General features: G+C 36.3%; 1 protein-coding gene across 2 annotated transcripts in view; it reads left to right on the plus strand.

Moving 5' to 3' along the window:
* Positions 1–25,689, plus strand: part of LOC145686643 (ferry endosomal RAB5 effector complex subunit 4-like) — a 110,755-nt gene that overhangs the window by 47,360 nt on the left and 37,706 nt on the right. Inside the window, exons 1-3 of one of the 2 annotated variants that reach the window (XM_081760122.1) lie at positions 3,251–3,361; positions 17,782–17,983; positions 18,980–19,048. In XM_081760122.1, the coding sequence (XP_081616248.1) occupies positions 3,290–3,361; positions 17,782–17,983; positions 18,980–19,048 (343 nt within the window). In that variant the 5' untranslated portion in view covers positions 3,251–3,289. Of the gene's footprint in view, positions 1–3,250; positions 3,362–17,781; positions 17,984–18,979; positions 19,049–25,689 lie in introns of those variants that run through there. The other variant, XM_081760121.1, reaches the window with a different exon arrangement.

A 25,689-nucleotide genomic window follows, 5' to 3' on the forward strand; every position in this document is an offset into this window, starting at 1 on the left:
AAACCGTGTTGTGTTGCAGAAGCACTGCAAAGACCAGTCCCTTTAACTTCTGAGATAGGGAAAAGGAGACTTAACATTCGCTCCAATTCCCGCGCTGAAGGAATCTGGTCGTTGCATGCTCACTGCGACACAATATAAATTAGAGACTCTTTGACGGATTATTTTTCGCTTTTTAAAATGGATTAACGGAACGGACAGTTACAGAAGTAAAAAAATGTTATTTAAAGTGTATATATGCGAGCATTAAAAAGTATTTTTTCTTTTCTTTACTACTATTGATGATAATATTTTTTTTCTTGAAATACTTTGGTCGTTGCGCAACGCTGCAACACTAACATTAGCCGCCACTGACTTCGGCGTAGTACAGGAGGTGATATAGTCAGCACCCCAACCGCATTTACTGTTCAGGTTTCTTTCGCTACCTATTCATTATACAGAGTCTGGCTGAACCCCTGAGCCACTTTGAAATGGTTGGGAGTGTGCAACCATTGTGGGTGAAATGTGATAGGACACCATCGTGTTTGAAAAGGACAATCGGTAAGTGCGTAAGCGCACCTAAGAATACCACACCAATATTCTTATGCTAATACAAACTGCCCAACAATTCTGTGCAGTAGAGGTCACGTCACATACATTAAATTTTGGATTATTATATACACGTTCCACTATCGCATTCGCTTTTCTGAACACTGTGCTGACTAGCGTGTTCAGGTGTATGAAAGATAGTGTGACTAGTGTGACCTTAGCGGAAAAGATTATGCGTGATAGGAAGGTTTCGTCGTCAGATGAGTGATTCAGCGTGGTAAAGGTTTCCCGTTTTGGTTGGTCATATGATCATGCTTCATCCAAAATCGATTTTGTAAGCAGTAAATCGCATCCCTCGTTGAAAATTGTTGTGAATCTGACGATTTTTTCATCCTTGCTGCTCGTCTTACGAACTTCCAGAGGCGACGAATTGGGACAAATAGTCTTGCTGCTGACATCCCCATTTAATTATAATCAATCAACCAACCAATCGATTATGCTATTTTTTAAATATTCTTGAATAATGGAAGGTTTTTATTAAATGTACGACGAAAATTTCATTATACGTTAATGGCCGTTTTTATTTCTGTATATAACCAAACTATTTTTGCTCACCACTCAGAATCACCATTTTAGATTATGTTGATTACAATGCCATGTTGACTTTTTACTATCAACTGCAAGTAAATGTTAAGTGGTTGAAGTCCACCTTTTGAAAAAAATATGAGCAAGCAAGGAATCTCAAAAAGCAGGGGTGGCCACAAGGGGGGGCTATGACGCAAAGTGCGTCATTGAAATATTTGGGGGGGTTAAAAATCTACATAAATATGTTTGAGAGGGTGTAAAAATTAATCGAAAAGATTTTTTTCATGGAAGAACACCTACGGATAGACAATTGAGGGGGGTGCGTCATGGACATGAGGGGGGGTAGGCACCACTGCAAAAAGTGCATATATTCGTTAACACTTGTTGAGGAATTTAAATGTTTCAAATTCACTTTTATTAATGGAGACTTTGGTGAAAGCAGGTAGCTTTCTGCCTGATTTTGGAAACTGGAAACTGTGAGTTATTTTACTTAAACAATTGAGAACTATCTGCTTTATAATTACTATCTATTTCCTCTTTCCTCTAAAACCCAATAAACAAAACCATTTTGTATCATGTTATTCAGAAATCTGATTGGATAGTAATAATTCACTCGTTCACTCAGAAAGGAAGTGCAAATTATACACATATTTTTCAATTATTTTAAGCCATAAACAATGTTATTAGTAATTTCTATATTGTTATTCCCTCTCATTATAGTATCTTAGTTTCATTTGATCATTTTATAGTAAAATTATACTTTTAGGGATTAACTGTTTTGCGTACCATATAATATTTGCCGTTTGAATATGTATTGGTTATGTGTCTTCCCGTGGAGTTAAGAAAACTGCAGGAATTGCATTTTAATTGAAATTCAAAGCAATTAATATTGCAGTTGCGTATTTCTTTAAATGTCGTAGCATATGCTTGCAGTATTTACTGTTTTTCATTTTCTAAGTGTAATAACATATTTAATAGCATGTATGCAATCAAAAATATAAGTTCCTTATTAATCCCCAGTTTCAATATAACTTTTGCAAAAACAAGCCTCTTTATTCATTACTATAATTAATATTATTCTTTCTACTTATTTCTTTTTCAATTTTGTTATTAAATAATCTGATCACATAATTTTCCAGGCAGAATTTTAAGATATTCATGATCAAGGAATCAAGTCCGTTCTTACACTTTCGTTGTTTAAGAGTACAAAGGGCTAGTACCTACTGTCGGTACTACGTCAATTTACTTAAAATACCGTATATCGTATTTCATATTTTATTAACTGAAAAAGGTAGTATCCTATTAGTTATACAACCTTTCGTGAAACAGTGTTAGAAACAACCAGGAAAACGTAACATCGATATACAAATATTCATATCATGTCTTGCCCCCCACTTTTAACGTCCCATCGCCGCCACTGTCTACAGGCTTTAGCTATATGTGGATTTATTTATGGTTATTTAGAAGTAAAAACGAACAGATAATAGGTCAAACAAAAACTTGATTCTCGGCTTTTCAAAAATACCAGTTAAGACATAGTCAATCCCAAGCCTGGGTAAAAATGTCAAGGAAAGTTCCATTAATTCTACATCCTTTAACTGCCATCTAATTTTCCATTGTTCACTAAAATGAACATGGCACTTTCATTATCAGTTTGAGTGAGAGAATATCCAATAGTATTTACCATCTAGATAGAAGTTAGTCACGCTCCATCTGGACGCTTCCTTAAGGGTTCCACAATGTTTCTTTAAATCTTCTTCAACGTAATCGTAATGATTATTCGTTTTCTGGAAATAATTCAGGCGTGGCTTTTCACAGTATACAGAAAGCTGTTCGCTTTATATCCGATCATTTTTTCATTTTTTGACGGGTACTCACTTTAAGAGATACCGCGCCGCCAGGGTACCTTAGAATGGAAAACGGCTACGTAACCTTCCGATACCGGTTGATTTTCGGCGCCATTTGATAATTCTCACTACCAACACTTATACGCAGCTTCAAGGTCAGACACAACACTGTCAAGCAACCTTGCAACACTGTTCCCGCCAGCAAGTGCATAATTCTAGCATGATACACCAGGTGGCAGCTTCGAATCGAAAATAGCCGAATATATAGCGAACAACCTTCTGTATACTTTGAATTTAAAAATCCCGCATTCAGCGAGTCCATAGATTGAATCATGATGCCCATTCTACGAGTCAAGAAGGAAAATAATGAAGTTCTATTAAATGGAAATTATTTTCGATTAAAAGTAAGTGAATTTCGTTTTACAGTATAAAATTACACGAGACTTTCAAACTATAGGGATGCAATATTATAACTAGAAGTGATAGATTTATAACTTCCTGTTTCAATTGACGAATAAGAGGATAGATGGAACCTACTCTTGGGATGCTGAATCTACATTAAAAAAAAAAAAAAAAGACAGTATCGCGTCTGCACCACGTCAATGATTTTGATTGTATGGTGCGATATTTTCTCAAATATATAAACTGGAAGCAGTAGTAGATTTTTAGGACTTCTGGTTTAGTGGAGACATTAGATTTGGATATGCAATATAATTTTGGGAAGCTTAATTGATTGCAGATAACTTCTTTTCTTTCTCGTTTTTACTATCTAGCGATCAACGTTAAAACCGAAACTGCTTAATTTCTTCCACTTTCGGCTTGAATAGAGGGTTAACAGAAAGGAACACTAAATCGATTAGATAAAACAATTCTCACTATCTCTTATCCTTTTTACTCTATGTAGAGTAGATCAATATTGAAAACAAACTTTTGTTTTTAGTAGAGAGCTATGGATGGAAAAGAAATGTATTCTTGAGACGCTTAATCGATTGCAGAGAACTACTTCCCGCTATCTTTGCTTTGTCGTGGTCAATATTAAACCGAAAATGGTTAATTTCTACCATTTCCAGTGAATAGATCACCTCCGTCAACGAACTTGATTTCCAGCTTTTGACCCTCTTCATCCATGTAGTTATTAAGATTTTAGGTCTCCTGTACATACGGACATGAATATTTTTGTTTTTCGGGCGAATTGACATGCGGACAGATAGGGTAAATATTTAAAGGAGTTTTGGTTGGTAAGGTTTCGGTTTTTACACGTTTCGGTTTTAATAGAGTCACTAAAGCTGTAAATCTGAACAATAAGCTTATATTAAAGAAAAGTTTTCTTTTCTGCAAGGTTGGGTCATATGTCTTCCAATGTACTGGTACACAACACATATATGTGTATTAGAGTACACCAAAGTATAGCTGCTCTTGTTGAACTGTCTGCAGCCACCTTCTAGCCAGTTCTTCGATTCGTTAATATCAGATCTTATCCCTAAAGGCAAAGAAGTCAGTTACTGCTATTTCCACCTTTTGCTGGTTGGTAAAGCATCGTGATGTCACAAAGTGTGCCGTAGACTGAAACAGGTACTAACCCGAAGGGGCAAGATCAGGACTATATGTCAGGTGTTACATCAGTGCGATGCTACCAAGTTCCTTCATTTTTGTTGCGTTTTCGAGCCTAATGTGGTTTTGCGTTATCTTGTTGCTTTCAGTTCACCAGTACAGGTTATTTTTGTCGTAGTACAGCATACATTCCCTCCAACTGGTGGAAATAAAAGTCGGCATTGATACCTCGACCGTTAGAAACGAACTCGAAGTAAATTACCGTCTCGTAGTTCCAGTATACACAAAGCATAACCTTATACTTGAAACGGACCTATTTTACCGACCCGTTCTGGAAGTTGGTTCTTGCTCAGCCACTGGTTTTGCACATTTGAAGTTCCGAAAAAACAGTTTTCGTCGCATGTGACAGTCCATTTCAGGAAACGCACATCATACAACTTTTGCAGCAGTTATTGGCACATAGCCACTCTCCTCTGAGCCTGAGCTGGGATCAACTCACATGGCAGAATGCGTCAGCTCTTGATGGTTTTCCCGAGTTCGTGAAAGTGACGCACTACAGTGGACTGGGGCATACTGTTTTGATTTGACGATCGTTGTGTGTTAATGAACAGATTTTATTCAACGGTATGTAGTATGGCCTCAGAATCTGTTACCTCGGGGCGTCCAGACCTTGGTTGATCTTCGACATTTTAACAATGACATTTCTGGAACTAACAGGTTGCTGTGCTGTGGTTCACTCCGCCTTCCCCTTTCGTACAACAGTTCGCGTATCAGATGTTGTTGAGCACTCATCTTCCCTGCAACTAAAAACTGACTGAGTATACTGACGGAGTAGCAGGCTCCGTTTTAAATAGTTTGCTTAGCACTATCTCTTGGGACAGTTTGACCTTCCACTTACGGTTGATCATGGCATATACACGCCTACTGTTTGTGTTGCAGGACTTATGACTCATCTGTTGTATTACTGTTGACCAATTGTCGGTACCTTGCTAATGCCATTATTGATCTGAAATATGAACTGGAATTTAAAAATAAGGATAGGAGCAACAAAAAGGAGAAAATCGTGTTTTGGAAGCCGTTGAGTTACAAGAAAGACTTATCAAATATTTCGTTTTAATTATGGAACTCTATGGAACGAAAAGTGGACACTAAGTAAAATTGGGTGTATTCGAAATGTACTTATAGTGAAAACTATCTGAACAGAATTAAAAATCAATGTTAAATTGTTAGGAAAAGATATACCAAAATAACCATTTAAATAAGTTTAGTAGAAATAATAAGAAGAGATTGTATCATGAGGGACGTCCTAGAGGGTATGGTGGCGGGAAAGAGAGGGAGGGGGCGAAAGAGACTACAATTAATGGATGATATTAAAACAGAAAGATCATACGCGAAGACGAAAAGGTTAGCGGAGGATCGTGGAGCATGGAAGCTTCTCAGCTGCGGCAAGTGACCTGCCAATAAAGGCAGAATACCTATGATGATGAGTAGAATGTTGAGACGCATCTGAATTTTTCACAGATGAAACAAATAAATAAAATAAAATTTGCTGGCAAATCTAAGACTGTTGCACTCGTCTTGTTCTGAACCATATGTGTCAGATGATAGGATGTCCTCAATGTCATCCATAGGGATGTAAAATACCTGGGTATTTATTTCAGCGGGTAAATACCCGGGTATTTACCCAAAATGGGTATTTTAGTGGGTATTTTATGTTTCAATTACCAATAAATGAATTTTATCGTTGTCAATGAAAAATATAATAGTCATTTGTATCACCTGCAACAAGAGCACTAAATAACCACTAAATTAATCATTTTTTCTAGCAATTAAAGGATGAATTTGATATTTATTAAGTAACACAGTACGGATTTCCTAGCTACTTCTCATTATTTTTCTTTCTACTTATACTAGATTTCCTTCTATTATCCTTGGCGGAAAATAATTGTCCATCTACCCCGTAAATTCTTACCTTAGTGTGACCCTGAGGCGTCCAATCAGTTGCACAGTATAGAATTCGATTAGTGGACCAAACCAACATGAAAATATAAAATTTATGACAGAACATGACGATGGCCAAAGAAAGTGAAGTCAGTTGTCACCAAACTAACCATACACTATTATTAAGCATTCTGTCTGCCAGCAGCTCCTGGTATTAATGACACGAAATTTAAGTTCTTCCTTAGGTTCGCGTTTGATGAAATTGCTTTCTCTATTTTCCTCGATCTGACACATCTTTTATTTCCAATACCTTCTCCAGTTTTTCAAATCACCGGTGATCACACTAACTAAACTATTTAAGTAACAGTGGAATCTCTATAACTAAAATGAACAACCACTTTTTCTTTAGGTTTACCAAATTCATTAATTGCAGAAAATGGATTAATAATTACTTTCCTTTTTTAAGGATCTAAAGTTTACATTACATTAAGAAATGTGAATAGTACTGATGAAAAACAACTTTTTTAATAATTAAAAAATACTGAACTGATATTCCAAATACAGCTGGTTACTTTCTTCACGCAAAATAATGTTATTTTTGGTATTTTATCTATTAGGCAATGAGATGTACTGAATTGTCAATTATGCAAAAAAACTGGGCCAATAAGTTTCTTATATTTTACTCCTGGTTTACTGAATGAACAAATTAAATCTGATTAAGAAACTATATTGTAACATCTAAGTTGTTGATATAGTTATATCAAAGTAAAGAAACTCGACTTTAGTAAGTAGAAACCTGGGAAATATTTAGAAACTAAACAAATTACACATTTACTAATTTGCCATTCCGTAGAAGTAATTCTATGATTACAAAAGTTGCAAAATAATCAAAGTAACCGAATTTAATAAATTGGTCGATCATAATTATTTAGTAAATATGCCGTTAAAAGACAATGATCCAAAAAATAAGAAATAACACTTCGTAAAACACTTAAGTAACTAATTCCTGATGTTTAGAAGTATTCACTAAATGAAGTTTAACACTAATAATAATGCTTTGTAAAAATAGCATATTTAAAATATTAATGTGATAAAAATACGTTAAGTTGTATAGTAACTAAGTGAAGATAATATTTATACCTTAAATCATTCAAAATAGAACAGCAATTAACCCCTACCATATTTGGAGCATTATAAATAAAACAATCACAGATTTTACTGTTCTACTCAGTATCAACCGTAAGATCAGAGTCGGAATCATCACACATTTCTTCAATATCAACATCACTATCACTCGTTTCTTTATTTTCTTCTATGTCACTCATTTCTTCTGTATCATTTTCCAATGTCTCTGGTATTTTGTTCTGTTCCATACCAACAGCTGGTGACTTCTTCCTTGTAGACCCTGGTTCTGAGTGTTGCATCCGTGAAACTTCAGGTAATTTCTTATTTAAAAGCTTCCAGTTATATGAAAGATATTTTCGTTTCCTTGCCCTCTCCGATGATAAACAATTTATTGTTTTACTATGGTCCAAGTGAATGTAGAGAATGTTCTTTCTGTGGCAGCAGATGTAACAGAAGCACTAAGGATTCGAATGGCAACATCAGTTAATTCAGTGATACCTCGAAACCCTCTCCACCAAAGTAGTGAGCTCATTTGCTCCATTCCGTCCCACAAAGCTTCCTTGCCCATATTTCTTCCTTGTCCCTGTAGTCAGTCAAATGTGCTCTCAGTAAAACAGAATTCAATGCCATTTGTTTTCCAACTTCACAAATGAAGTTTACTTCATCAAACAATTATTCAGCTGTCAATTTGCAGCCCTGAAAAGTGGGATTGAGGTGATCTACAGCCAGGTGAGTTGGACCCAAGCCGAATTCACTTCATTCTTTAAATTTTTCCATTATTGATTGCTCGTCTGTTTTTAAAAGGATTGACAATGATAACTGTTCTGTCAGAGTTTGATGAATTCTCTGGAATTTTGAGTGCACAATCAGTGCCGTGCCGTGGAAAATCAGCGCCCGGGGCGAGTATACGACGGCACCCCCATACATGTATTCCAAGCAATTTTTCCTATCTCTTTTCCTTTTCTCTCCCGAATTTTTCGTCCCCTTACTTCGGCGCCCGAGGTCGTCGCCCCGCTCGTTCCCAGCCAAGGCATGGCCCTGTGCACAATGTCTATATGAGGCTTATTTTATTCGAAGCAATTAATCAAATCCGCTATAGGTTTGAAAATGGCTGCAAGTTTTTCAATGCAAACCCAGATTACATCATCAAGAAGTCTTTTCTTGATTTCTGAAGGTAATGACAATTCCTCACTCACAGCGAGCGTCTGAAGCCTAGTGTTATTGGAGGCAGTGTAAATGGCTTCCTCATCTTGTTTTTCCAAACAACTTTAACGAAATTGTAATTCTTTTTTTTCCTTTGATATTTGTGTAAATAGTGCTTGCAAGTGATGTCTATGTTTATATTAACAACATCAGTTACACTTCTCAGTAATGTCTTTACCGATGGACATCCGAGGATGTTAGAACAAAGCAAATGGAGTTGAGCAAGACAACCCAAAGACACTATATTACAATACTTCTGTTTTACTAATATGAAAGCTGCTCTCATGTTATACGCGTTTTCTCCTATGATTACTAAAATTTTTTCAGGGTTATATTGTTTACAGAACATTCATGATCTCTTCAGACAAGTAATTTGCATCTTTTGACAACGCGAAATCAACAAAAACAGGTTCAGACTTTGAAATGACGAAATAAATGATAGATTCATTTCTCAAGCTACTCCAACCGTCACACTGTAAATGTAGATTTGGAGAATTCCTCTAACTTCATTTTAACTTCCCCTTGCATTTCACTGTATTGAGCATCCAAGTAACTTGTAACCAGGCAATACCTTGATGGGAGAGCATACGAAGGACGAATTTTCTTTAAAAAATTCAATCCACAAAGGGTGACCAAGAAGTGACAGGGGACACCCACTCATGTGCTCACTTTGGCAAGGCTTTCGTTCAACATTCCTGTAAGACTTCGTTACCCTTCTATACGTCGGTATTTGTTTTAAGAAACGTCAATATTAAGATTCTATCAAAAATCCTAAACAGTAACGTTGAACCTAAGAAGTCATAAAAAGCCTGTACATTTGATGGAAATTGATGTAATGTTTTTTTACTTCAGCATATTTTCATATAATAAGTGCGACTACATCAAATATATCGAACTCATTTTCTCCTTTCATGATAAAACTACTCTAAAATGTCCTTTTAAGTTCGAAACTAGTAGACATAGGGCACACTCGGAAAGATTTTTATAATTTTGGTTGTCTTTATTCAAGTAGTTATAGCCTCTGATATGTAATGCTTTAGATACATGATCCAGCTTTCGTTTATCTTTTATTTATGTGTGGGGTGTCTGAGTTGTTTTCTGTGAAACATTTCTGAGACTTTTAAAATTTCAAAATTGCTCATTTCAGGAAAAACTGTTGAATTGAAGGACTCTCAAAACATCTGTTCTCAAATAAAAATACACAATATCTTCATGGGGTTCTTGAAAATTGATGGCGTTTTGCAGACTTTACATTTAAAACTGGGGCTGTCTCCCAAAGATTCAGCAAAGAGGGTTCATGTACGATTTCTATGTTTGGACAACCTAAGGCTTGAAGTCATACTACGATTTGTTATTTTTTAAGTCTTGGTGTAAAACTAATCCAAGTTTAAAAGCCGTTCACACCTTGGTGAAGAAAGGGCATCGACGAATAAGTAGACCTATAGTAAAATAGCCCCAAATCAATCTTGAGACGACAAGTGGGTGGTAATGTAGGTACCCCGAGGAGATATTAATCCCTCAAGTTTCAACTCTGATTCTGATTCTCAATATGATTTGTTCGTGAGCGATGACGTAAAATCGGAAATGTGGTGTGAATTATTTCTCAAGATTGGCTTGATCAACGCTAATCAAACTTTGATGTACGAATAGGTATGCGCGAGGGCTTTGTCTGAAAAAGTAACAACTCATTCCCACCCTTTTCCACCTTTCAAGACATTCGATTCAATATTTTGATCTCTTTACCTATGAAGTTCTTCGAGAAAAATTATTTTAAAAAATAGGTTTTAGATATCGCTTTAACCTAGAATAACCTATAACGTCCAAAATTGTACCGCTGGTGCGCCATGGTTAAAATTCCCTGCAAACCCACACCGCACCTGAACGGGGACAATTGGTTATTATTTTGCATATTTATAGTGAATGAATGAGACATCACGCTCGAGAGACCCCAAAATACAGAAAAACGTCGCCGGTACGGTTAACAATTCTTAAAACTTCATAATAATTGAACTTTCGTAAAATACCCATTTTTTGGTTAGGTAAATTCAAAAGGGGTAAATACCCATTTTTTATTTACCTACCCACTGGGTATTTACCCGACCCACATCTCTAGTCATCCAGGTCGTCAGTTTCCACACTACCATTTTTCTCTTCAATCTTTCGAGACGATGGCATTCTCATTTTCATCTAATGCATTCAAACTGCAGCATTTCTTAAATGACAATAACAATGGCCGTCTGCAACCGATACTGGAGTTTACAATGCGAAAAAAATCCTTAAACGCATATTGTACAGCCCGATCATCATGGAAAGTCTTCCATTCCAAGAAGTGATTAGGATGCCAGAAGAAATGGTAGTGAATGGAAGAAATCTCTTGGAAATGCGGTAGATGAGGAAGGGTTTCATATTACAACTCGTACTACTACAGCTCAACTTTACGTAGGTGCCTGCAAACAAATTTGCGGTCCTTTTCGTGGAGTTCAACGCTGTAACGATCTGCATTGATGATTTCACTTCGCCTAAGAAAGGCATGATGCATCACTCTCATCATAAACTATACCAGCAACAACACCTGTGTGTAGAGAGGTGGTATAAGAAAGAGTCTTGGACGTTGAGCATGATTTAACTTTTTTTTTTTTTTTTTTGACCACTTACGACGATTGTAATAACAGATTCGCTTTTCATCTGATGCAGGAAAAATTCCTGATTATCCTTACACTCAAAGAACTGCATACCTCCAGATGGTAACTGTTCTGCCTTTAAAGTGTTTCTAAAGACCTCATCGAAATATGATATTATTCGCCTAGGAGGATCATTTTGCAATGATATGTCACTGGAAGAAAATTGACAAACTAACAGCGAGTGTCTTAGTGTGCAAAATGTCCCAGTTTGAATTCGTAAATAAAAATAACTCGCAATTGTGTGTTTTCCATGGTGCATTTTCATACCGCCCTGTTCAACAACGCACTGCCTCCTGACTGTATGGGAGCCTGTTTGTTGGATGTATACAGAGTTTCTGACGTTAAAGGCGTGACCTTAGTACATCCCTATGTTGTGTTGATGAGATGAGTTTCTCCACCAGCTGTCAAGTGGACATTTCGTTCGCACCAACCGAATATTCATTTCTTACAAGGTTGCACTAACTCCGTTTGTAACTGACACGATACGCGCAAATTTAAGTCACCATCGATTCTAACAGCTCTGTGATTAAGATTTTTTTTTTTTTTTTTTTTTTTTTTTTTTTTTTTTAGTACGGCTACATTCAAGTAAATACGGTAGTCCTGCAACTGACAGTAAGCTTTAAAGGGCACAGTATAAAGCTTAGAGAAACGGAATCATGGGCGTCAATTCCACCGGGAACACCAAGGACGTGTCCCTCCAATATTTGTAAAACTGTTTTCGCTTCCCTCCAATATTTCAAGTATTTTATTTCAACTACTACCCAAAAGTATACTATTTCAACTATGTTGCAGTTTGCTGCGTTAACAAATCAGTGTTAGATAAAGTGGATATGAAAAAAGTAGGCCTAGCTCAAAGTTTATCAATTGTGAAAAAAGACAGACAAAAGAGCCTCATTTACATTAGTTGTAGATTTGTAGGTCTAAAACCTGTTTTCAAAACTTTTTTTCTGAGTATTCACTTCACACTAACTTTTATCATTATTTGATTTTTGACATACACTTGGTATCATTTAAGTTTAACTAAAATTGTAAAACAAGGTTGAATTTCACTGTTTGAATAAACAAAAAATTGTAAAGTGTGTTTTTATAGTACTATTTAAAAAAAATTAATTAATAAAAAAAATTAAAAACTAGAGTATCAAAGGTTAAAAGTTTTTGTTAGCTTTTTAAGTTAAAAAAAATGCTTTAAAATACTGTAGTAAAAAAAGTACGAATACTACTTTAAACAAATCCGTTGAAGGACACCCGGACCCTCCACTTTCCTTGGGATATTCCATACATCCCAGTCCCCCAGGTAGTCGGTCCACCCCCCAATGTTTATGTGCTGCTGACGCCAATGTACAGAGTACATGCATAATTTACATGGACACGAAAACACAAATTGCCTCCCTTGACTTAAGACTTACAGTGCTAGTCTGAAATCCAGATTTCGGAATTAGGACGTATCCTTCATTCAGTCGTTATTTTCAAAATGAGATAATTAAAAAAAGAGAGAGAAAGAGAGAGAGAGAAATGAATTCACGTAGATATATTCTTTTTAAGAAGTCCCTTGCTTTTCTTTCAACCAGTTGAACTCAATTTCATTTTCATTTTCTGCATACACGTTTTACTACTCCTGACGCATGAAGCATCTACTGCAGTTGTATTGCAGAAGATCTGCATCTGCGGATACTTTGTGATAGAAAAGAAAAGCGTAGAAATGGGATGCTGGAGAGAAAAGAAATGGGCAGCAAGCCAGACGAGTTTCGTTCCTGTGTACACCATTTTTTTCTACTCCACTTCCCTTTGTTCGTAAATATTGAACAAGCTTTGGATAATCTAATTTATTTTCTGCAATGTACGTGCCTGGAAAGGCCGTAGTGCATATGATTTCCAGTGTTGTTGTTTTATATGTAAAAGTTAATTTTCATAAGAAAAATTTCTAGTAGCTTGTTCTTGTTTCAGATACTGTGGAACAGTTTGGTACAGATTTACTCTTTATAAATGATACATGATCTTTAATCAATCATATTTATCCATTCAATTGATACAAATTATTTCTTGTCCTTTTTTATTTTACTTGAATATATGCCTAATATCGTGAACATGCAGTTTATTGTTGAATAAGGCAGTCTTTTTATTATTTATTAACGAGAGATTATCGATTTTTTGTTTACAAAGCCTATCATGGCTTATGTGTGACACATAACTGGAAGGTTAACACACCTGTTGATAGAGGGCATTCAACATTAGTCCTCAATATAATCGCCTTTTTTGTTCATGCACTCAGTGTTGCCACATTTGGTACAATTGTACCAAATTCAGCCCTTTTTGTCATTCATCGGCCCGTTGGTGTCACGCTAGCATTTTCAGCCCCTTTTGTGAAAAAGTTGGTACAATTCTATCCAATTCAGCACTATTTATTTATAATGTGTTGTGATATCTTTTAGAGAAGGTTCGAGGACCCTCGGCCGGTTTTACATTTTTTACGACTGTCAGTTTACTTACCTTATATTCTTCTTACAGTTTATTATCCTCCGTCGGTCGTGAAATAAGCGAGAATAAGGTGCAATAATTTGTATTTTTATTTTTTATTATAACGTACTGTTCACACATGAACTCGGAGATGATTGATTTGTTCCTCGTCGTGTATATATTTTGTCATATATGGCCGTAATACCGTTTTGGTTTATTGGTCACTTTGAAATAGAGGCGCATTTGGTTTCCTTACATTATATAACTTACCGATGATAACTTTTTTAAATTTAATTTTGTGGTCTCTGTTATACCTCCTACGTGCGAGAAAAGTTTCATCTACTTCCACGGTTGTTCAGGGTCCTCCTATTTGGATGTTTTAAAAAGAGCAGTTTCTTGATTTGGACTCTTGGAAGAGAGGGGCGGGGTGTTCTAGAACTTGGCCTCTTTTAGTTTCGTGTTATAGAACCATGTATTACACTGGTATAAAATAATGAATTCAGCCCTTTTTGTTTCAATTTGGTACTATTTTTCAGCCCACACCAGAGCTAGGACTGTGGCAACACTGTATGCAGTTGTCACAACCGTAGATGAGGTGTTCCATACTGGTTGCACAGAAATCCGCGTCCAGTTCTCGTAGCCATCGTGAGGAAGCTGTTTTGACATCATCATGTCAGTCAGATAATGGTGGCCAGCCATGTTCTGCTTTAGAGCAGAGAAAAAAAGTGAAAGTCACTGGGGACTAGGTCAGATCTGTAGAGCTAGGGGTGCTCTAGTCGTTCTCAACGTAAACACTGAATGCAAGGAGTGATAGAAAATAGGATTACAAAGTTTTCAGTGAAACGTGTAAATATTATTTCATACAACCAATACAGCTAACAGATAGTACATACATTAGGTTATTTTTCGACATAGTCTTGATATCGGTTGAATCACTTGTCGCATCGTGGGATGAATTGGAAGATTCTCTCGTGGTAAAAATTCTGTCCTTGCGTGTTCAGCCACGTTCTCACGAAGTGTTTTACCTCCTAGTCTAAAGTGAAACGATGTCCTCCGAGGTGCTCCATCACGTGCGGGAACAGGTGAAAGTTTCGTAGAGCGAGGTCCGGGCTGTAGGGAGGGTGGCCAATGATGTTGGTTCCGTGCTGGGACGGCCACTGCGCTTCTCGTTAGTGGTGTTTTCTCTACCAGCCGCAAAATTTTGACACCATTCTGCGACATGCTGACGTAATATTACAGTCTTTCCGTTAACCTCTTATCAGCTGCCAGTGAATTTCAGCTGCAGTTGCACGTTTCGCACATAGAAATCGAATAACTGAGCGAACTTCTTCGTGAGACCAGTTTCCCAAATGAGTCGCCATTTATGTTTACCTACAATTAGTGCCGTAAGTGGCGGGTGACGGCAACTTTGCACAGTTGCCAACTTCATGTATGGAAAATACCACACACTACTCATTTCTCTATAACAGACGAAACTCCAAAAATATCGGCCTTGTAACGTTAGTTTCTGGTCCTCCCACATACAATCAACAGTTTTCGTGCTGAACGGAGTCTCGTATTATCCAGAAAAATCATACCACAGCAGAGCAGATTAGGACGTTTTCGTCTGATGGCATCCCGCAACTCAGAAGTGTCTTGCAATACCTTTCAGCATTCACGGTTTCTCACTGTTCTGAAAAATCAATTAATAGTACACCTAATACATCCCAGAATGTAGTGCACAGAACTTTCCTGGACAAAGTAACCACTTTGAATTCCTTCTTGCATGTAGAAGATACATGCTTTCGTTTCATAGATGCCTGCTTTCTTGATGGAGTGAATAGATACAATATTGTTTTATCACCAGCAGTGCAAGACTGGCCAAGTTGAGGGCCCTTGGCGCGAGTTCTTAAAGGCTCCGTCGTACTGATATGAGCAAGAGGGTCCCCAAGAAGATTTCTTTTGGAAAGACGAACTTGGGCTTCCGCAATGTTTTTGGTAGGAAGAGTGAAGAAAGCATTTGTGATCGCGAAAATTCGACCAAGGCCTACGGGTCCTGCGCGTCGTGATTCCTGCGGGGCTCCTCAGGCTTCGGGCCCTTGGCGATCGCAAGTAGCCAACGTGGCCAGTCCGGCACTGATCACCAGTCACTATCCAGTGAAGAAAATTATTCCCCTCCGCTGCGTAACGCTGCAGGATGTTCAGCGACGTCGCCATTCTAATTCTTATATTTGTTTGGATAGCACCTGTGGCACTTATTTCGCGCACACTTTCCTATACTTAAAGACAACCACAATGTACACTCATGTCCAAAATTATTCTCTCATGTCTATAAATATGTTGTCCTAAGAATATAATTTGATTACGAATTCGCCCGGTATTTCTTATAATGTTAGTATGAGTATAATTGGCAAAGACATGTATGTGGCAAATTTCATGTTAAAAGAGCAATAAATAAGAACAATAAAACGAAAATAAAATTTTCTTGTCCATTTAATATTTTATTTTATTCATTATAATTTTCGCATTTATAATTCTTTTCCTATGAATTTTCCACAAACATACATTTCCCGGTTATACACAGTATCAGTATTAAAAGTACCCTACTAAATCATCAAATTATTATATTACAAGAAGACAGTTATAGATATGCGACAATAATTTTGGACATGTGTGTACATGCAAAATGTATATCGATCTTCCTGCTGCCATTTTGTAGAAATGCCGCCAAAATTTGAAAAACAAAATATGCAAGAAATAATCTGAAGTATCAAATCATAGGAAGTTTAGTGGTGAACGCTTTCTCTCTCTCTCTCTTTCTCTCTCTCTCTCTCTCTTTCTCTTTCTCTCTCTCTCTCTCTTTCTCATATTTTCGTAAACTATTTACCACAAAGTATGCTAAAGTAGGGTATATGGAAGCTGAAATCAGTCAAATTAAATCTACAAAAAATTACAATATCCTATCTAAAGCACTCCGTGTACAAAGAAAAAGTTCCAAACGAGTACAAAAAGTTATCAATACAGCCAAATTCTTCAGACAAAGTAAGTTATGATATCGATTCTGCCAAGTTCTTGAAATAAATTTTCTCATTCTGAAAGTATTTGAAGAACTTGGCCAACTGGTTACAACAGATCATACCTTGACTGAAGAATTTGGCTGTATTGATAACATAACTAGTTGGCCGAGTTCTTCAGATACTTCCAGTATGAGGAAATTTATTTCAAGAATTTACCAGAATCGATATTATAACTTATCTTGACCGAAGAATGTGACTGTGTTGATAACTTCACTTTTTGTTCTTGTCCAGAACTTGGGTTCTTTTAGACACGGAGGGCCTTATGCAGAGTCGTTTTGATGTCTGATTAAAGCCATACTACGGGGTTGACTAACGGATGGTTATCAAAATTCTATTCAGAGTCTCTGATTAGGACGTAATATTTGATGAAGTTATTCACAGGTAGCTAATTAATCTAGAGCAGAGGCTAATCTTTTACCCACGGTTTAGCGTGCGACACAACATTTCATATTTCGTATTTCATTTATTTCCATTTTTACAGAATACGCATGCAATGATCTACTTTTCTGTAGTTGCCACATTTATTTTTCTCTCCCGATGCATTGGGGTTATATAAGTTAATCATTCCCAAATCATCTTTTTAAATTGTTCTCAAAGTAGACTGAATACCAAAAAGTGCATTTTCTTTAGTGTAGCTTTAGTATGCTACTAACTAGTCAGCGACTAAACCTCGATTAACGAATTCTCTCTGAATACCACCTGGAGTGTTTTGAATTGGAATAAATAGGTTTCTTGATTCGTTATGTTATTTACATCCACACCTATAAATGAGTGTTCACTTAAATAATTTATATTTTCTTTCTTGTTTTTCAGGATCCAATACCTGCTGTGGATCGTAACAGCATTCTAATTCAAGTAAAAGCCTGTGCTCTGAGTACCCACGACGAACGAGCCCTAAAGGAGTTATTCAGAAAAGCGGGAAAATCTAGGTTTGCTGCAGGCCAAGATGTCGCTGGCATAGTACGAGCGGTGGGATCTGATGTTACTACTTTGAGGAAAGGGGATGAAGTAGTAGGTGAGTGACATAGTAGTAGCATAAGCAGATTTGTGTAAAATAGAATTCTTGTTTCTTTCATGTATTCGCAAGGGATATCCCTACTTTTTCATCAAATATCCAGGATTTTAGTTTCCTTATTAAAATGTAAATATATTTTGAGGATAGAGACGTTATTTATGCAGACTTCCATTTATATAAAGATATCACACTTCTATCAATGTTACTTAAAAGCAGCTTTGGGAATTAACTATTTCATGATTCTTTTAAGTTTTAATCAATTCATTTTCAGTCAGTAATTTCTCTCTACTTAAAATTACTGCTAAAATTTAAATTGTAGATTAATTCTTTCTGCTGCGGAAAACGCAGTAGAAAAATATTTTCTTTAGTCTGTGGTCTATCACATCCATGTTTTCTAGATATATTCAAACAAGAACAAACAGAAAATGACCGATACCAGATGCAAAACATGATTATGGTACAAGTGATGTATCTGATTTTTTAAAAAAATTAATAAATTTTACAATCCATGAAGAGTGAATGATAAATGAGAAATGGAAATTATTTTGGCTTTTGTGCTAATTCAGTTACAAATATTCAATGGGTCTTTCATTCGTCATACGTCACACATGTAAGCGGTAATCTAGATCGAGCCACATAAATTATAGCATTTCCCCAGTAACTGGAGCACTGGTTCAGTTAGTGTCTAATGATGATAACGTTAAGTTGTCGAAATCGTAATACTGTATTTTAGTTTTAATATAATAAGTGTATATACTCTGGTCAGAAAAGTTTTAGCTAATCTTGTAGTAAGTTCCAGAGTGGTGATGGATAGAGCTAAGAAAGCCTTCCCTGGTAAATCTTCCAATCCAGTAGCCCTACCATGCTGAATCTCAAGTAATAAAACAGTGTCTGGCACTTTTTGATCAGGGGTGTAGATATAAATTGTTCACGGAAAATCAATCGTTGAACTAAATTCTGCTTCATAGTGTGCTACTATCTTTTTTCTTTTCCTAGGTATAATTCCTTTGGACTATGATCAGTCTGGCTGTTCAGAATTTATTGTGCTTCATGAGTTTGATGTAGGTGAGTACAAAATAGAACATCATCAATATTATTATTATTTTACTTACACAGTATGTCGGAAAAATAACGGAACTTTTTAAATTAAAAATAAGAATTAGGTATTTTACCACCTGTATTTCTTTCTTATTCAAAATAAATCCCTTCTGCATCAGTACACCGCTGGGCACGTTCACCAGTGCTAGCATAGAGTTTTTAATGTAGTTTTTCGGAATCATCTTAATAACCTTCGTCACGGCAGATTGGATATGTGTAATATTGTCATAAAATGTTCCTTTGATGACGAATTTTAATTTTAGTAATAGGAAATAATCACACGGCAATAAAACAGGCGAATTCGGAGGATGTGGAAGCACACAGATTATTTTTAAAGCCAAAAAGTCATGAACTGCGACGGTTCGGTGACATGATGCATGTCGTGCAATAAAGACCAACTGCCTGGCGCTCGATACTGTGGCCTTACATCGTCTTTCGTCGTATTTAATTTTTCCGCCATCCATCTCATAGTCGAATTCACATCGTGGGTGATCATTTCACGCACTTGTTTCACCAACTCATCGCAATTTTTATTTTTCTGTCTGCTTGGCTTTGGGTCGTCTTTCAAGGACTCACGACCGTCTCAGAATCGCATTTACCACTCGAACACACGTGTACAAGAGAAGCACGCATCACTATACACTTGTTTCATTTTCAATGTTTGTGTAAGTGATTTACCTAGTTTGAAACAAAATTTAATATTAGCTCTTTGGTCTATAGTGTTTTTGTGACGAGGTGACACCAGATACATTCCGGTAATCGGTTCTCATGGTTGTGGTCTCGTTTTGTTGGCCAGATATCCAGCTTTCTGATGATCTGTTGCTTCAATAGATGGAGCTAGTGGTTATCTATAAAGAAAAAAAAGTTCCGTTACTTTTCCGACATACTGTGTATTTAATCAACTTATAAACAAGTTAATTTGTACAGGACTCCTTACAGCAATTGGAAAAAGAAGTCAACTATGGCCTCATTTAAAAGTTCTTTCCTAACATTCGATAATTTACGAAAAATGTGTATGTCATGTATATTGTGGTACACATTTTACATAATCATCTTCACATATTGAGAGGAATACTTCTGATTTTTTTTCCTTATTATTATAACCGAAAATCCGTATATGGAATAGTCAAAGGCAATTCAATTTCTACAATATTATTAGCGTCTAATGAAAAAAAAAAAAAGTGTCAAAGGATGAGAGATATGCCAATCGATAGATCACCAGGGTGTCTATCGGTCATGAAAGTCAAGAAAAAAGTCACGAAATTTAGCTTTTGGTTACGATTATTTTTTCCTGTACAAATATAAGTATAGATTGCAAAATTTTGTTCTATAAAATGTCAAAATTTACCACCAAAAATGTCTATGGTCTGCTTTAAACGGTACCAAATCACAAACGATGCAAGCTTCTATCGCATGCATAAAAATTTGGCCCAATTCGCACCCATAACTCTCTAGAAAAGGTTACTAAATTTTGTGGTTTGGAAAAGAAAAGGTCACGAAAAACTCACGAAATTTCATTTTGGAATTTTAGTAGACACCCTGGTCACATTCAGCTGAATAGGGTGTTATGGCTGAATATACAGGGTGTCCGAGAAGTCCTTCCCTGATTACAGAAATTGATAACTCAGGCTAGAAATAAGATAGAAATATGAAACTGGTGTTGAATTGTTTACAAACTATAAAAGTTTTTGTCTGTGTTAGGTTTGTTCTGTTTTACCAAGTCTCAATTCTGTTTGTTTTAGATTTGTAGTACGTAAGTAAGAAGCCCAAGAAGCCATGCCAACCAACCAGGAGAAGGCACAGTGTGTCCTGTGGTACCATGAGACAAGATCACCAACCACGGTGCAGAGACAGTTCCAGACAACATTTGGGAGGACTCCACCTGATGTCAAGAGCATTAAAGCCTGGTATGAGAAGTTCAAGAACACAGGGTCGGTTGCTGACCTTCCGAGGTCTGGTCGACCAAGAACCTCAGCAGACACGGTGGAGGCTGTGCGGCAGTCTTTCCTGAGAAGTCCTAAGAAATCGGTGCGCAGGGCCTCACGTGAATTACAGATGCCAAAAAGCTCTATCCATGACATTTTACACAAACGTTTATTGTTTCGCGCTTACAAAGTGCAACTCGTTCAGGCCTTGTTGCCCGACGACGGTACACGTCGATATGACTTTGCGGTCGAAATGCTATCACGTATTGAGGACGATAATGGTTATCTCAGACGAGTTGCCTTTTCCGACGAAGCGACATTCTTTGTCAGTGGAGTAGTGAATCGCCGTAATGTACGCATTTGGGGTTCAGAACCCCCCAGGGAGGTCAGGGAGTTCACCAGAGGCAGTCCAAAGGTGAATGTTCGGTGCGCGTTATTGCACGATTGAATTATCGGGCCATTCTTCTTCGCTGAGGATACCATCACATCTGCAGTGTACCTGGATATGTTGCAGCTGTATGCTGTTCCTCAGCTGCTTCAGTATCGCCCCGATGTCGTTTTTCAGCAAGACGGTGCACCACCTCATTGGGGTTTGGACGTGCGTGCCTATCTCGATAGGACATTTCCTGGGCGATGGATTGGTCGTGATGGACCAACAGCTTGGCCTCCACGCTCTCCTGACAGAACCCCATTAGACTTCTTTTTATGGGGTTATGTCAAGGATGAGGTCTACCGAACACGTGTACCAGATCTTGAAACCCTGCAGCAACGAATAACCACAGTCGTTGCATCGATCCCTCCAGTGATGTTGGCTAATGTGTGGATGGAAATTGAATATCGCCTAGATGTGCTACGTGCTACCAAGGGTGCTCATGTGGAAGTGTACTGATGTGACCAAAACTTTTATAGTTTGTAAACAATTCAACACTAGTTTCATATTTCTATCGTATTTCTAGCCTGAGTTATCAATTTCTGTAATCAGGGAAGGACTTCTCGGACACCCTGTAAGTCTTCATACATAGTTTTAGAGAAAATCGAATTTTTTTTCCAGTAAACCTAAAAAGTGGTGCTGTATGATAATCATGCCTTCTATTAAAACGAATCTACCAGGACGTAGATGGAGTAATGAAACACAACATCAGGAGTAATAAAACGTCACTACTTTCTCTGCTGAGGCATAAAACTAATATTGTGTGTGTCAAATCCATTAATTGTCACAGCCGTGAAATTATGGAATGACCTTCCAGAAGATATTCGAAAGTCATCCTCGATAGCCATGTTTAAAAATCAACTCAAAAATTACTTCTTGTTTCATTCTTACCACCACAACTAATTAACTAAATCAATACTTATTTCGGTGTGTATTCTATCTAACACATGGCCATTACTCTTATTATTATTATTTTCAACGAACTTAAAAAAAAGTTCGTTACTGAATTTTCTGTCTGTATATGTGTGTGTGTGTCTGTTATTTGCGAATTTTTCAATTTTGAGTCCTCTATTCGATAGAGCATCAAAAACTGAAAGAAGTGATGGAATTTTTCGCGTCACTCTTACTGTTCCCGAGATATTGGCCCAAAAAGTTCAGATTTTATTCGGGAGAATTAATGAGCCGAGCCATATCTGGGGAACCGTAAGTCATAGAGAGATGATATTTTGCGAATTTTTCAATTTGGAGCATGTGTCTTTGTAAAACAATATATCGTAGAACGTTTTTAACAGAACTCTTAAACAAAACATGGGGAAAAAATTTAGTACTTAAGGAAATTTATAAATGGATAGATATATTATTTAATGAGTATATAATAATAAAGTACATAGAACAATTGGTGTAAAGCGTGTAGAAGTTAATAAGAAAAATTAATTCTTTCTAAGTTCGTTCTGACAATGCTTTTGGAGCATTCTCAACTTTTTTTTTTTTAATGTGTTCTATTTTTAATGTTCTTGGCATGCTTGGTATTTTTCTTTTCTATTGTATTGTTATTTGTTGTTTTTGACAATATGGCTGGTTCCAGTGAATAACCGGCTAAGTCGAGAAAAGTAAATTTTACAGGAGGGCAGTTTAAAGTTAAATTTTACAACAGTTACCATGGTAATTTTGACATTACAAAATGCTGTAACTTCCTCAATTTTATGAATTCGCCTTAGCCGCTTCTACACAATGTAGAACTCACCAAAAGAAGATTACACCTGTAAAATCTCAATTTTCAAAGAAAGTCGACTTAGCCGGTTATTCACTGGAACCAGCCATATAACTATCTAGTAGACCGAGTGGAAGGAAAGGCACAAGCCTCGACTCAGTCTTTAATAAGTGGAAAATTGAAATTAAAATTGAATCTGATACTGAAGCAAAGTTTCATCAAGATTTTATTATGACACTAACAAGATTACAGTATTCAGTGTGGTTAAGAAGATTTAGTTTAAAATTATGATTAACTCTAAAGTTGTTTAAACTGTGGTATTGTGCAAAGGTCAGACTTGTATCGGTCGATATATGACATCGAGATGAACACAATGGCATACTTGAGGGCAAATTTTCATGCGGAGATTTCGAGAAGATCCAGAAAAACTAATTTTATGACTATTATCACTATATTGCGAGCGGTGATGATAATTAGAAATAATGTAAGTAAAAGGCTAATAGTCACCGCAAGAAACAAACCACATCACTAGGAAGTACTTTCGAAGAACATCGTCTTCATCGTCAGCCTAGACAAGTGAATTACTATTAACATATGTCTATTTCTAGTGACAAGAAGATATTTACTTCGCACATTTTTAAATTCTTTTTAAGCATTTTTATCTATCCATAATTTCTTTCCTATCGTTTAAATCCTTTTCGAAGTGTGTCTAGGCTGACGATGAAGACGGATGTTCTTCAAAAGTACTTTCTAGTGATGAGGTTTGTTTCTTACGATGACTATTAGCCTTTTGCTTACATTATTTCTAATTTTATGACGTTTAACTTTTCTACACCCGCTAGGGATTTGAAGGAAATCGTTGACTCTCACCTTGGTGGCGCTGATGATCCACCTGATTATCACAGAGTCATGATTGATACATCGTTTAGAAAGCTTATGTAATATAGTTTTCAACGAGGTAACTGTGCAATTCCCACAGTCCCCTGTTCGTAGAAGAAGAAACAAAAATGTAATTTACGTAAAATAAATAAATAAAATAAATAAAAATACAGATTCAAAAAGAAATTGGGCAACTTTGCCCCTCCCCCTCCCTCCTATAAACAACAAGTACACATACAGGGTATTACCAGGTAATGGACTACTTTATTGCTTCACATATCAATTTTTATGAATACTTGGGAGAATGGCCCCCCGAAAAAAAAACTGATGCAAAAAAATAAACACGAAATTTACCCTCCGCCGTGGTACTACCCTCACATACATAAAATGCATATCGGCGGAAAGCTTCATCCTTCAGAAATACAATGACCCACCAAATTTATCTTCCTAGCTTAATTAGGGGCTGAGCTCTTGAGGTTTAAGAGCCTGACATACTAAAAATAATACAGAATTTACTATTTTTCTCTTGCCTATTTTTTATAAGTGAAAGGAGATAATGAAATGCAACTTACCACAATCATAGATAATGTTATTCTACAACAGAAAATATGAACTTGAAGAAGTTTCGGTGTTGTCATCCATTAAAAAAAAGAAAAAAATACAGTGTTGTCAGAATAACATTTCCCCCAAAATCTAAATAAAGGCAGCGAACGAACTCAACTACATTTGATTACGTATCATGTTGTCGTGGAATCTTGTGAACTACTTTTCAAATAGCATTATTATTTAATTTTAATAAATATATGTGAAAACTATTTTGTTTATTACAAACTAAATACAACTATTATTTAAAAATCAGTTCACAGAATTCCAAGACAACATGATACGTAATGAAATGCAGTTAAGTTCGTTCCTCTGGCCGCTGCCTTAACTCAGATTTTAAGGGAAATGTTATTCTGGCAACACTGTAATTTCTGTGGATGGCAACACTGAAAATTCTTCAGGTTCATATTTTCTGTTGTAGAATAACATTATGTATGATTGTGGTAAGTTGCATTTCATTATCTCCTTTCACTTACGAAAAACAAGCAAAAGAAAAATGGTAAATTTTGTATTATTTTTTAATTTGTCAGGCTCCAGTAAGCCTGACATATTAAAGCCTTAAAGCCTTCAGTAGTTGCGTTAAAGGCGTTTAAAGGTTAAAAACATGTTGCTCATTGTCAGTTTGATGCAGCTGATAGTTTTTATTCTACTGAAATAGTTTATTTATTTATTATACGTACTGTATATGAAAATTGTACACTGTTAAGTAGCAAGTTGTATTTATTATGAATTGATTTTTCTTGACAGTAACACACTCATACTACCAGAAAAGATTTGGACCCAATAATAAATATCTTTGTTACTAAACAATGAAATTGCATAATGGCAGTTTTATCGTAATAATTGGTTACCTACGATTTTACAATTTGTCGGTTACAACACTTCACGTTCTGACAACACGAATAAAAAAAAACTGTGTGTCGGAAAGGTGAGAACGTGGAGTAAACATGGTGTAAATAACAAAAGTATTTTAAAATACAAATTTTTGCAAAGTTCAGTAAAGTAAGAGGAAGTACTTTTCTCATTAATTTGTCTTCTGTAACACCTAAAATTTTATAAA

The sequence above is a fragment of the Thermobia domestica genome, chromosome 5 (genome assembly GCF_964235325.1).
Source record: "Thermobia domestica chromosome 5, izTheDome1.hap1.1, whole genome shotgun sequence".
Classification (NCBI taxonomy): domain Eukaryota; kingdom Metazoa; phylum Arthropoda; class Insecta; order Zygentoma; family Lepismatidae; genus Thermobia; species Thermobia domestica.